At 39.4% G+C, this 13635-nt stretch overlaps 1 protein-coding gene across 1 annotated transcript in view; it reads left to right on the top strand.

Annotated features, from left to right (window-relative positions):
* The first annotated feature begins 69 nt into the window (after positions 1–69).
* KPNA4 (karyopherin subunit alpha 4) overlaps positions 70–13635 on the top strand; it is a 51042-nt gene continuing 37476 nt past the window's right edge. The window contains exons 1-2 of the mRNA XM_075004684.1: positions 70–285; positions 11776–11820. Coding sequence (XP_074860785.1) covers positions 217–285; positions 11776–11820 — 114 coding nt within the window. The 5' untranslated portion in view covers positions 70–216. The remainder of the gene's footprint in view (positions 286–11775; positions 11821–13635) is intronic.

The raw sequence follows: 13635 nt of genomic DNA, 5'->3' as shown, positions 1-13635 counted from the left end.
GTGCTGGTTACCGGCACATTCCGGCGCCCAGGCAGCCGGAGCTAGCAAGCGGCCGGAAGCAAGGCAGGAAGTGCGGAGGCGTCAGTGGCAGTGGCGGCCTAGTGGCGCAGGCCGCAGCGCGGACGCGGAGTGTGAGTGAGCGAGGCGGCGACAGCGGCGGCGCCGGGCAGGGGATCCCGGCGGGCCCGGGGGAGGCCGCGCTCCTTCTCTCCCGCCATGGCCGACAACGAGAAACCGGATAATCAACGGCTGAAGAACTTCAAGAACAAAGGCCGCGACCTGGAGGTAGTTCGCACAGCACCCCGCGGGAAGGGCCGGGCCTGACGGCGGGACTGGGCCGCTGTGCCCTGGCGTCTCCCCTAATCCCCTTCTCGGCACGGCCGCCTTCCTGCTGCTGCCGCTGCTGCAGCCGAGGCTCAGGCCTGCTCCGTGAGCTGGGCTGGGCTGGGCAGGGCTGGGGAGGGGAGGGAGTGTCCTCCCCTTCCCATGAGGGAAGAGGCGCTAATTAGATGGGGTTGGGCGAACTGAGTCCTGCGCTTCCTAGCCGGTAAGCGGCTGTCTCTCTCCCCCCACCCCCGCTCCTCCGGACAGCTTTGGGGCTGAGGGCGGTTGCCTGGACTGCGGAATGTCAGCGCTGACAGGGGAGTTAACGCCTGTCAGCATTACCCTTCTCTGGCTTTGCTGTATACCAGGGAGAGGACAGAGGACGCTGACGAGTGCGTGGATATGGAGGGGAGCTTTCGCGTCCTCACTTTAAGAAGCTGGTAGCTACTGACTCTTACACTTCCTAGTGCGTCTGCTGTGTCTTGGCTTCAGGCTTCATGTACATATTTGCCTGTTCCGTTTAGCTAACCCAACAACTGAGTTGTTCTAACGTTTAGTGTATTTGTCTAGTATCTGCTGGGCAATGCATAGTTGAAGCACAAAGTATTTATAAACTGCTCATTGTATTAAAATAGATACAGCTATAGCACTATGGAAAGGTTGAGTACAGTAAAATATTTTGTGCAACCTCATGTTGGTTTGGCACTGTTACAATTTGTGTCAAGTGCCATCTGAACATCAATCCATCCACTTCCCAGATAGTGATGAAAACAGTTTTGATTTTGAACCTGTCTAGAAGGGTCTGCAAAAGATACAGCAATTGCGCAACATGTTTTCATACGTTTTGCTTACAGTTCTGTTGAGAGCGCCTTTTCTGACATTTGGCCAGTCTACATGGGGCCAAATGTCAGAAAACTCCCCTCTGTTAAGACATCTCTTTCTTGTGGAACCATGGGGATGTCAGTAGAATGCTCCTGAACCACAGCTCTCCAGTCTGGATGCACACTCTGTCAACAAAACTTCACAAGCCTGCAGTCTAGGTGTAGCCATAGTTTGGAGAACAGATTATGGCTTTTCCCACTTTGCGTAGTGAAGGCCAAAGACCCTTACTGGAAAACTTCCTTCTATTGATCTCCTTGTTTAAGCTATGGGAACTGCTGTATCAATTTCATACAGGACAGAGATAATTTGTCAAGTAAGACAGTTCTACATAATTCAGGGTTTATTCATAAAGCATTGTGTATTAAAGTCAGCACCTTGAACTCCACACAAATTCTATTGGCAGCTGATTAAGATCCCAGAATATTTGTCATAATTTATAAAATGCCACTTAAGTGGTCATTTTGTGCTCTGCTCTAACTTCAGTCTCTGAACAGGGTTAACATGATAGAGCACGTTATAACCTAATGCTGAGATAACACAAAGGCATGGGTAGAACTATATAATGTCTGCTCTTGAACATAAGAGGTAAATTCATCCTTCTTCATTGATTGGCCTGGGGATGTCTGCTAACTGGGCATGTAGAAATACTACAGGATTCAGTAACATCTAGGTATTGAAGTCATTTGGCTATACCAGTATAACTTTTTTGTTTATCTGAAATGTTTGGGGATCACAAATAATGAATTGCTTGAGTGTAAATCATCCAGGTTGTGCTATCTTTGTGTAAAAGTACCTTCCCATTGGGCTGTTTGCTGGCCACTCTTCACATACTAAAAACAAAAACACAGATTTTATCATAATTCCAAAAGTGTTGTTGTGATGTGAAGGTTTTTATTTACCATATATATTTCGGTCTCTTCTCCATATTATTTTATAATACGAAAAAGTATAATTCACATTTTTCTTAAATCAGGATTGTTTTGGATGCCTAAACATTGCATCTCTAAGCATTTAAAAGAAGATATTTCTCCGAGTTTGTTTTAGGCATTTTATGGTCAATTTAATATTCATCTTGTCTGAGAAACATTTTACAATAGAAAAGTGGTGGTTAAATGATAAAAACTGGCAGGGGGGGTCTCACTGATACATGTAATACTGTACAGAGTTTAAAACCTCTTAAAATTATTAGATTTCAAGTAGGCCATGCTATTAGCCTGGCTTTTTTTGTTGTTGTCATCTGCTGTAAAAGTAGCATTGTGCAAAATGAAAACGTTGTTAAGTTGTTAAGTCTTGTTAAATTTTAGAGACTGACATCTCTCTAACAAATCTTGGAACGTATGCTCAGTCCTTAAAATAACCACTGTGGATGATCATTTTTCATACAGTAGCTCAGGCTTCTGACTATCATTCTGATATATTAATTGTTTATATGTCTCAATTTTTCATTAGAGCATGAAATGTTAGTGTTATACTTTAGCAATAGTTCACGTTTTTACCTTGTTCATAATGTAAATTTAATATTACATTTTCAGTAGAATCTTTTGTTTAAAAATAAAAACCCATATTTTATTGTTCCAGAAGTCCCCTACTAATGTTAGTTACTAAAGTTATCTGCTATGCTTATTACAAAATTTTACGCTGTCCTTTACCCCGTGATAGTACAGGTTGAACCTCTCTAGGCTGGTACTCTTGTCTGGCAAGATCCATAATCCAGCATGACTTTAGTTAGCCGGATGACTATTTATCATGGGTGTGGTCAAATTTTCTGTGCTCCCATACACTTTCTGTGCTGCTGTTTAGCTGTAATTTATCCCTAAATGTCTTCTAAGAGTCCAGGAAGCACTGGAAATGTTGGTAATGTTGTTAGACAATATAGACCTCCCGTTGTCTGGCAAATTGTCTCATTTGACGCTGGTCAGGTCCTGAGGTTGCCAGACTAGAGAGGTTCAACCTGTAGAACCATAGAAGAGGGACCTCCAAAAGTTAGGTATAAATTGTACAACTACCATTAGTATTTGTTTCAGTAAATGCCATATTAATAAGTTGGCTTAATGACCACTAAGGAAGAGCATTCAGATGTGGCAGTGGAACAGGTTGAGGATAAAGATTATTTTTGATTCACATTCAAAAATTAGTGGTTTTGTTCAAAGTCCCATATTGGTACAGCTTGTATTTAATTGGAAAGTTACAGACTGCTTATTTGTGGCATTTTTGTGTTTTTTTTTTTAAAGACAAAAGAAAAAGTATTTTTACTTCTGGCTGTTAACATACTGCATTGGAAAAAGAAGCTTTAAAATGTGTAATTTACATGCTTGCTTGTGTATATTCATACACAGCTGCGTGCTGCTTATACCTCTAAACTTGTACAAGTAATACAGGAAAAATAACACTAGTTTTTTATTCGTATTTTGTAAAGTTTAATCAAGTTCATTGTTTCCTTCATACACAGGCATGCATGTATGAACATGTTGCATTTAAAACATGCAGCTTACTTATTCATCTGAAGTACTGGTGACTGTAAGGAGTAATGCTAGACACTACTATTGATCACAAAAGTGTCTAAAACGCATCTTTGCCCTGGTTTTTATTTATATGTCTACCTGTTTCCCCTAGTTAGTTTTGCTGTCAGTCTTCCTGATCTCTCCTTTCAAAATCAGTCCACTGAAAGAGGTCATAGTGTATTAGCTCTTATGCATGTGTATTGTCTCTGTATTAGCTGAATATAAGTCTAGAGTACTATACAAAGTATAATAAATTAATTTCTAAATCTTGAAAAAAGCTTATTAAATGTTGAATTGAATCTGTGCAGACTGTTTTTAAAGTTACGGGAAGAAGTCAGCCTTCATAGAAAAGTCAACATAATCAACCTGGCCTTTTTTCTGCCTAGTCATATTAACAAAACTATATAAAAATGTGTATATCCATCTGCGAGGAATGAAATGGACAGTCAGCTACGGCGAAGTATATAAGCTTGTTTCTTAGTCTTGTTCTGTCGTTTGCACTGAAAGCATGGCTCATATGCCTATCCTTTTTTTTTTTTGTGCCAGAGAAGTGAGCTGCTTTTTTATTTTCTCTGTGTACAGATGGAATCCTAGCCTATTCTGTTCCTGGGACTTCCACTTGATGTAGCTCCTTGAAACCAAACATTGGGTATTGCCACAAAAATACCATTTTGAGGCTGTATTCCCTAAGGGATCAATTTGGTGGTCTGGAATCAGGTTAAGCACAGAGTTCAATGTCTCCATACTCTAGCTCTGTTGATTCATGTTTTGAACCACTGCAGTTTTGTCCCACACTGTGCTGGTGTGGTTGCTTTATTTTTCAAGTAGATATCCTGTGACAGTTTTCAGAGTTGATTTTTTTTTTTTCCCCACCAGTGTTGAAAAGTTGATGGTTTACTGACTATATAAGTAGGTGATAGGAAAGTTAGAACTACTTATGCTGTTATCTCAGTCTAATTTCCACAGTATAGACAAGACCTGAAAGTGTTCCAACAAGAAACTGAGTAGATGCAAACAGAACTTCAATTTCCTTTCTCCTGATGGTGCTATTGGATGAGCTGTTGGACCTTTAGTAATTCTTTCTTTGTATATGATACTTCTACAGCATACAGCCTTTTTAAAAACTGCATATTGTCTTACTCAAAGTTGGTAACAGTATGCAAATGTTGAAATTATTATGTCACTATCCAACTCTGGGCAAAAATACTGTTCTTCCTGCAGTGTAGCATAGCTTTGGTAAGTTAGTAGGGTATAATTTTTATTATTGTGCCCATAAAAGTGATTGTAACAATAACAGTCCCAATGAGATCATAGGAATATTTTGTGTGGTCTTGAAACCCCTGGTCTCTTAAGTAAGGATGCTCCAGCATGGCATATCCTCGTATTTATAGGATCTTGACTGATTTTTGTCAAATGGCAGCTGGAGCTGTTATCAGTTGGGCAAGATTGTGTGGCCTTTGAGGAAGAACTTCTTTAATTGTCAGGTATCAGTGCTAGGGTTGTGGTATCTGAATATGCTTATGAGTTGTGATCGAGTGGTACCCCTGTTGCCCCTCCAGTGTTCCTGCTGTAGGATTTCTCAGTGCAAGTAAGTACTCATGGTGATTTGTTGTATTTGTCTTCCTTATGTCTGGGTAGACAACCGTATCTTGAACACAAATTATTTGCCATTGGACTACTGATATTTGAGGCTGAGGAGGGGAAAACTGGCTAATTGCAAGAGGATAGTAAGGGATTGTCTGTTAGAGTACTCCCTCAGAGAGACATTAATGCTGAGTGTGCTGCAGAGAGTACAAGCAAAAAGTCTGTAGGAGGCTGATGCCAGAGGTGCTGGGGGGATGGCGGCGGAGGGGCATGACTGAATACTGGATTTGAAGCAGGCATCAGGGAACCATATGGGGAAAATATGTTTTAACATATGTTGTCTTAATATGTAAGAATATGCAGTATCTAAACAATTAAATATATGCCTCAAAGGGGAGATTGAACTTTCAGTCCCTGCTCTTTTGATGTGGGCCAGAAGCACACAGTTAAGTAAGGAACTTCAAAAATGGTTTCTGTGTTTCTCTTGTCCTTGGCTTGTATTTTTGATCTGTTCAATCCCATAATTTATCTTAAAACAAACTGCTTTAAATTTCATTAACCACAGATGCAGGGGATCAGCATGAAATAAAGTTGTCCCCTTCCTTCAGTTATGCTTTCTTTAGTTCTTTATTTTGTCATGGTGTGTCATGAGTGGCTCCAAAGGAGGGTCTTGCTTCCAATTTTGTGAACTCAAATTCTGCTGTACTGCTTTCTGCCACCAATCACTAGCATAGTCTTAGGTTTCCAATAGATGTAATGAAGTACAGGAGAGCAGGGTGATGCTAGCGTGGCTGCAGATGCGCATCTGCAGCCAAGGGAGGAATTTAGCATCTAGTTACCATAGTGATGGGCATGTTTGAAAGCTCAAGCTTGAGATATACAACCAGATGACTAAACTATTACATTCAGTGCTAGTATAAATTTAACAAATGTTCATGTTGATAAGAGAATGCTGTCAATACCTAGCAATCATGTCATGCCCATAAAGAAATTTGAATTTAGAGGTGTTACAAACATTGAACACTATGTATTTAAAAGTTTAAAACACATATCACCTATATTACATTTATCTGATTCACAATTATTGTGCATATATTCCATTGAAATAATGTAAATAGGTAATTGCAATTTTAGTTCTTTGTCTCATCCTTGTGTTGTAATTTATCTCCTGTTCAATGTAGAGGAGAAACCCAAATAAGTATAGTCAGCCTGCTTACTAGGTTATGTTATGGACTTCTGACTTTATTCCATATGCCAGTTTTTCAGAAGTAGTACTTGTCCAATAAAGTTGTTGCTTCATAGTCTCAAAACACATTGAGGTATCATTTTCCTTTACTCTATTTGCAGAATGCTTTTGACTAGGGATTCTCAAACTTCATTGCCCATGACCACCTTCTGACAACAACAAATTACTACACAAAGCCTAAGACTGCATGTGTCCTGCCACCATAGGTGGGGTGGGGGGCAAAGCCAAACCTTGGACCTCACCAGTCTGGATGGGGCAGATCTTAAGGGCTTCAACCTGTGTCCTTCCACCTAGGGCTAGAGCCTAAGAACTTCAGTTCATCTCCAGGAGCTGGGGCTTGAGCTTCACTGCCATGCAATCTAAGCCAGCCCTGGTGACCCACAGGGGTCCTGACCCACAGTTTCAGAACTACTGCTTTAGGCTATTCTGTTTGATTCTGTTTACCACTGAGTGTTCTATGGACTATGGGAAAAGCTGTTTATGACTGAGCTGGAGTTATTTAATAAGAATCTCTTTGAAATTAGCAGTCTTTTATAAATGTACTGGTAAGGTTAAAGCTCTGGCATTACTGAGCTGTATGTAATGGTCGCCAGCAGACTGATTGCTATTGGGAGGCTCCCTGCCTACCTTGGCGCACATGCTGGCCCATTTCTAGAAGCATGCAGTGTGTGTATGGTGTGTATGGGATGGTCAGGAGTCTTGGTGTGCTGCCCCCATTGGCAAGCAATACCGCCTACAGCTCCCATTGTCTGGGAATGAGAAATTGTGGCCAAGGGGAGCTAAGGGGTTGGTGCTGGTAGAGGCAGCAGTGTGCAGCATCACATACCCCTCCAGAAGCCACCATGGTGCATTGGCCCATTCAGGGAGTAGCGTGGGGCTAGGTCAGGCAGGGAGTCTTCCTCAGCCTTGTTTTGCTGCCAGTCAGGAGCCATTCACAGCAAGTGCTGCCCAGTGGGAGGTGCACATCAACCTGCAGCTGCCTCCCATAGCATACCTCACTCTGCGCTCAAAGTCCCAGCCAAGTCCCCATCCCGACCCAGCACTCCCTCCTGCAGCCTTGAGTCCCTTCCCATACTGCAAACCCATCAGTCCCAGTCCAGAATCTGTACCTACCCTAGCCCAGTGAAACTGAATGAGGGTGAAGGGAGAGATGGAGTGAGTAGGGCAGGGCTTTGGGGAAGTGCTGGACCCTTGGAAGGGACAGGGTATATCTTAGGTTGCCCTTAAATTTGGAAAGTGATCTTGTTCATAAAAAGGTTGGAGACCATTGGCATAGAGCATTGTATTTTTGTCGACTTGAGTATTGTCACATGAACTCTTCTATTAATCCATACTGTACAACTTGATTTCCTATTCAGTTATTTTAGCAATGTCCATGTAAAAATCCTTGTTTGATTTTTCTATTACATTATTGTTTAAAGCTTTCTAAATGTATATTACCTACTTGGTTTTCTTAGACTATTGTGCATTTATATTGTAAGGCACAGTGTACTAATGGACTGTAGCTCTTCTCCAGTGGCCCTGGGCGATATAACTGTTATCTAGGGTCTTCTGCTCTATATTTCATATGTTAAGGCAGGGGTCAGCCACCTTTCCAAGATGGAGTGCTGAAATTTGACCTTTTGATCACTGTGTATAGTCCAAGTGCCAGTGGTACTTTTTAAAGTCACTAATAATCATACTTACAGCAATTTCATTAATTTATTTATTAAGATGCTGAGCTTTACTATTTTGGTAGTGGTTGATAGTATTAGCTATTCTTTTGTTAATCTACAGGTGGCATAGTTTTGAATAAGCTCCCATCTGCAAGTGGGAGAAGTGTTGGGCTGAGCTCTCTTCACGTGTTGTTGAAAATCAGCTTGCATGCCCCCATCTTGGAACCTATGCCAGGGGTTGCTGACCACTGTGTTTTAAGGCATTATAGTTCTGCATTGTTTATGCAGTGATTTTACACTCTTATGAGTGTTACATTTCTTGTATATTAATATGTAAAATGACTTTCCTGTGTCATTCTACCTCCTTGCCTTCTTCCCCCCCACCCCCTCCCCCCCAAAAAAATTAAGGAACATTTTGTAACACATTTAACTAGTCTGAAACAGATACTAGAACAAGTTGTTTAATTGTGTTAGGTATGATTTTGTACTTCTCATTGTGTGCTTCATTCTGAGTTTGTCCACACTCAATGAATGTCTTGGAATATAGTTAGTGTTGCATTTTTTTTCTTCCCCATTGTTTTGTTCATCTGCCTGGCCAAAAAGAAGTCATTCTGTATTGGTAACAGGTGATAAATTGAATGTCATGTGACCTACCCAACTAATGTGCAACATTTTTTTCCTTCATAGTAACATATACATTACTTTTACAGTAATACAGACCATAAAAGCCTATATCTGTGTCACATTCAAACTTCAAGCCCTTGCTTCTCTTTAAAGCTTTGGAAATTCTTCTGCTCTGCATAAGCCTGACTCCAAACAGTTTCCTTCTCCTTTAAACTTCTTTCACATGGTTCCTTATGCTTGGAAGCCATCAGTTTCTTGAACATTCTTTCTTTACTCAATTCCCATTTTCTTATTCACTGTAGGAAGAATTAAAGAAACAAACTGAAATCTCATTACAGAAGAAAATAAATGTATGTTGTCACTTCTGCTAGATTGTCTATAAAGTATGTGAAATGGCTATAAGTTAAAATGACAGGTAAGCTGATAGGAAGAATTGACCGCATTTTCAGGGACTGCATCTGCACCTACGTTATCCTGTCAATTCTTGTAATTTTACAATTGCATTTTTGTATTTTTAAATGTTTCTCTCCAAGTGACTGTGTCCAGACAAACAGAACATTGACTAATCGAAAATATGAAGAAAGTGATTAAACATAATGTAGTCAGTGCTCAGACATAATGTAGTCAGTGCTTGAACTAAACAAACTGAAAATAATTTTTCTAGTCATTCTGTTATAGTAATTTTAGTTGCATTTATAACAGTAAATCATTTTCACAACAATAGTACACAGCGATAATTTGTATATTTTCTAAGGACCAGTATTTTTTTTTCCCAAGGACTGTTATTGGGTCATGGACCACACTTCGGGGAAGCACTGTTCTAAACTATTAGTGTGCACTAGGGATGTAAAAGATTAACTAGTGAGTATTAGTTTTACCAATTAACTTGCCTAAACTGTTACCTGAGCTGGCCCCTGCCACCACAGTCCAGGAGGATCAGCCCCAGCTCGTTAATCAGTTTGCTGCTTAAATGCCATTTTTAATCAGTTTAAATAGTTAACATTTTAAACAGTATTTACATCTCTAGAATGCAGTAGCTAAATCACACTTCATAATACTCTCCTATTCTAATATCTGTTTATGCACAAGTGTGTGAAATTTTGAATTTTCATTTCAAACATCTGGAAAAATCTGACACATTACACTTATTGAAGGATGCAGACTCTGAAGCTTTAGCAGGCGCTCACGTCTAGACTGAGTCCTGGCCTCAGCCAGTGCACATCATGTAGGACAGAACATAGATTCTGTCTAATCTATATTGAAAATTGAAATTGAAATTTTTTTCTTTTTAAAAATCTGTGTTTTTTATCATCTTTAAGTCATTAAGGTTGAAAAGTTAATCATTCTGGTCAGAGAAAGCTAATGCCAAATTTGCCTGCACAGCCTTACCTTTTACTTCTGGGTGTATGCTAGTATTTTAATTACAAAATCATCTCTCAGTCTATATATTCAACAAGGCGTATGTTCTACAGATGTAGTAATATCTGCATAGCGAAGGTGTACATAATAAACAATACAGAATTTGGATCAAATTTTATTTGCCAATTCCACAATGTAAACTAGAAATAGATCCACTGAATTGATGGACTTGCACAGCTGTAGAATCCGTAACAGAATAGGTTTAGTTTGTCTGCACAGGCTGCACAATACAGTATACAGTAAGTAAAGCAGGGATTAGTAGAAAGTTAAATAGAATTTTTATTCTCATTCACTGTGTACCCTCCAAGGTGTGTTCTAGGTGTTGAATTTTAGTATCAATACTACTATTAAAATTGCACCATAATTCATATGCACAAGAGGATAAAGTTGTGCTGACAATGCCATCATTTGCATTCTTGAAATGTGAGTGAATGTGCTTGCAACTTAAACTTTCAGGTGCCTGCTATTTAATACGGTTGGTAAATCAGAAAAGGGCTAAGCACACCATTTTTAGTTAGTTATATACAATTATTTATAAACATTTTTCCTGAGAAATTACCAAGTGCATATTCATAGCACAACGAAAGAAATTAAGGCTGAGGCCTGGTTTACACCTAAAACCTAGCTATGTCACTCAGGTATAAAAAGTTCACAGCCCTGGAACGTACTGAAGCTGGTCTAATCCCTGATATAAACACAGCAAAGTTGATGGAAGAATTCTTGCTAGTACCAAGAAAGTGGATTTACTATAATAATGGAAAAACTCCTTCCCTTACTGAACAAATGTCTGCACTACCACACCACAACAGCATAGTTGCAGCACTATAGTTGTACTTCTACTGTAGATATAGCCTCTTATTTAAACCAAGCTGTTTTCCTGTGTTAAGTCAGATTTTTGTCTCAAGATCTGCCATTCATCTTTAAGTGCCTCTCTGACCACAGGTGAATAATTTTTCTCTAGTGTAAGTTAATGTTGTACTAGTTCTACTAAAATATTCTAGTTTAACTCTGAAATAAGTGTATCCTGAAAACCGAACCCCAAAAAGGGCTATACAGTTCTAACTGGAAAATTATGAAATTTTGTACAGAGGCTTTCATTTATCATACTCTTTATTGTGAGTAATATTTAATGGGATTTTTATCATGTTTCATTCTGTAAACAATTTATTCTCCTCAGTTTCTCCACTACATAATTTATTCCCCTTTCCCTATTCTGCTTTCCCTTTTTTAAATTTATACTTAAAATAAATAAAACTGAGGAAATCTATGCGAGTGTTGAGCAGATATTATACAGTAAATATAATCTAGTTACTCTAATTAATAGAAACACACACCTGTATTTAATGCTAGTTTTAGGTTTCAGAATAAAATTCTATACTGATAATCCCAACATATTTTCTTGGTCTCTGTTTACATTAAAGAAAATAAAGGTCTTCTAAAAGGAAAATGTCTAGAAAGCTTCCAAAACATTTTATATCATGTTACAATGACATGGTCCAGTTGGGGGTAAACTGTGATTATTTTATTTTAAACTTTTCAGACTATGAGAAGACAACGGAATGAAGTTGTTGTGGAGTTAAGAAAGGTAAGATTGATTTAGTATTTTTTCTAAATGTTTCTATGTGTCCGGCATTTCTGTCAAAATTATGAAAGCTTTTAATGTCTTGGGCAAAGACATTCATAATTCTTGTTTTCTGATAGATATGAAATTTTATTTCTCTCTTCAGTCTGTATGTAGACATACTTTTTTTTGTTTGGTTTTGTTGGTGTGTTTTCTTTTTTGGGGGAGGAAAGCTTCAAAGCAAATGGTATTGCCTAGTCAGCAACTAAAAATGCACATTAGTTGTCTATGGCTAAATGAATGATTGTGATTTCATTGAAACTAATTACACAAAGATCTTTAAGTGTAAGTATCCTCTTCCATGTTGCTTCACTGGTAACCAGTCCCTGCATAAGTCTTTTTCTGTCCTTAATAGTACTAATTACTGGGTGTTTCCCATTAGTATCTTCCAGTCTGTCGGGTTTCAGCCAGATAGGTAGACTGAAGAATGTTGGTTCCTTCCTTAGATGAAGGATATTGGGCCCCCACTACCAGTGGAGAAAGGAGGTAGATGGGTTAGAGTGGGTTCAGTGGAGATCAGTGAAAATGATTGAGGGGCTGGAGCATGTGCGCTATGAGGAGAGGCTGAGAGATTTGGGCTATTTTAGCTTACAGAAGAGAAGACTGAGGAGTGATTTGATAACAGCCTTCAACTTCCTGAAAGTGAGCTCTAAAGAGGATGGAGAGAGACTGTTCTCAGTGGTGGCAAATGGCAGAACAAGGAGCAATGGTCTCAAGTTACAAAGCAGGAGATGTAGGTTGGACATTAGGAAAAACTAATCCATCAGGAGGGTGGTGAAATACTGGAATGCGTTACCAAGACAGGTGGTGGAATCTCCATCCCTAGAGGTTTTTAAGTTCCAGCTTGACAAGGTCCTGGCTAGGATGATTTACATGGAGTGGATCCTGCTTTAGGCAGGGGGCTGGACTCAATGACCTCCTGAGGTCCCTTCCAGCCCTAGAAAGTTCTGATGCTATGATTTGGCCTTGAAGGAATGCTTCAGTCTCTGTTGTTGAAACCATTCTGTACCAATACTCACTATGAATCTTATCTTCACTCCTTGTTTCAGGATTTGAGTACACTTTGGTCTTAATTTCCCAAGAATGACAGTTGACTCTTTTTTTCCTTTACCAAGGATCTTAGCTTTTCCTTAACACTTTCAAATAGATAATCAAGTCAGTTCTCCTACATGCTTGGGGGATATTAAAAATCCTCCCATATCCATTCTCATCTATAGCATAGAAAGATCTTTGTGACATTAAATCATCAGTCAGCTGTAGCCCAAAGCATGCTGGGAGGCAAGAGTTAGAAGCGGTAGTCCCTCAACATATATTGTGTCCAGTTTAGCTAAATAAAATCACCATGGGAAAGATGGCTGGGGTGACCTTTTAATGATAGAAATTGCATATGTCTTCCCACTTGTCTTGTCCCCAATGCTTGGGGCCAGTGGACTGACCCTGCCAAGAATAACATCTGTTGATGAAGGTTGCTAGGGAACCTAGAACTTGGACATAGTGAGGAAAGAAGGATGGCAACATAATTGGTCTATCAGATGGGCAAGTATTTATAAAAAAAAACAAAAAAAACCAAACAGTATTTCAATATATGTTTTTAAATATCTTGCAGCCCGTTAAAAATACTTAATAAACCTGATGGCTGTCTTATTTTTCCTCTATCCTATACTAGCGTATTGTAGGGAGGTTCATGCTAGTTTTCATTTTAAATCACCAATATGAAAATATAGAATGTTTAGACAGCACCGACAGAGTGAAATATGCTGGGAAAATTTAACCTTCATT

The sequence above is a fragment of the Carettochelys insculpta genome, chromosome 10 (assembly GCF_033958435.1).
Source record: "Carettochelys insculpta isolate YL-2023 chromosome 10, ASM3395843v1, whole genome shotgun sequence".
Lineage (NCBI taxonomy): Eukaryota > Metazoa > Chordata > Testudines > Carettochelyidae > Carettochelys > Carettochelys insculpta.
This window is presented reverse-complemented; position numbering and strand designations above follow the sequence as displayed.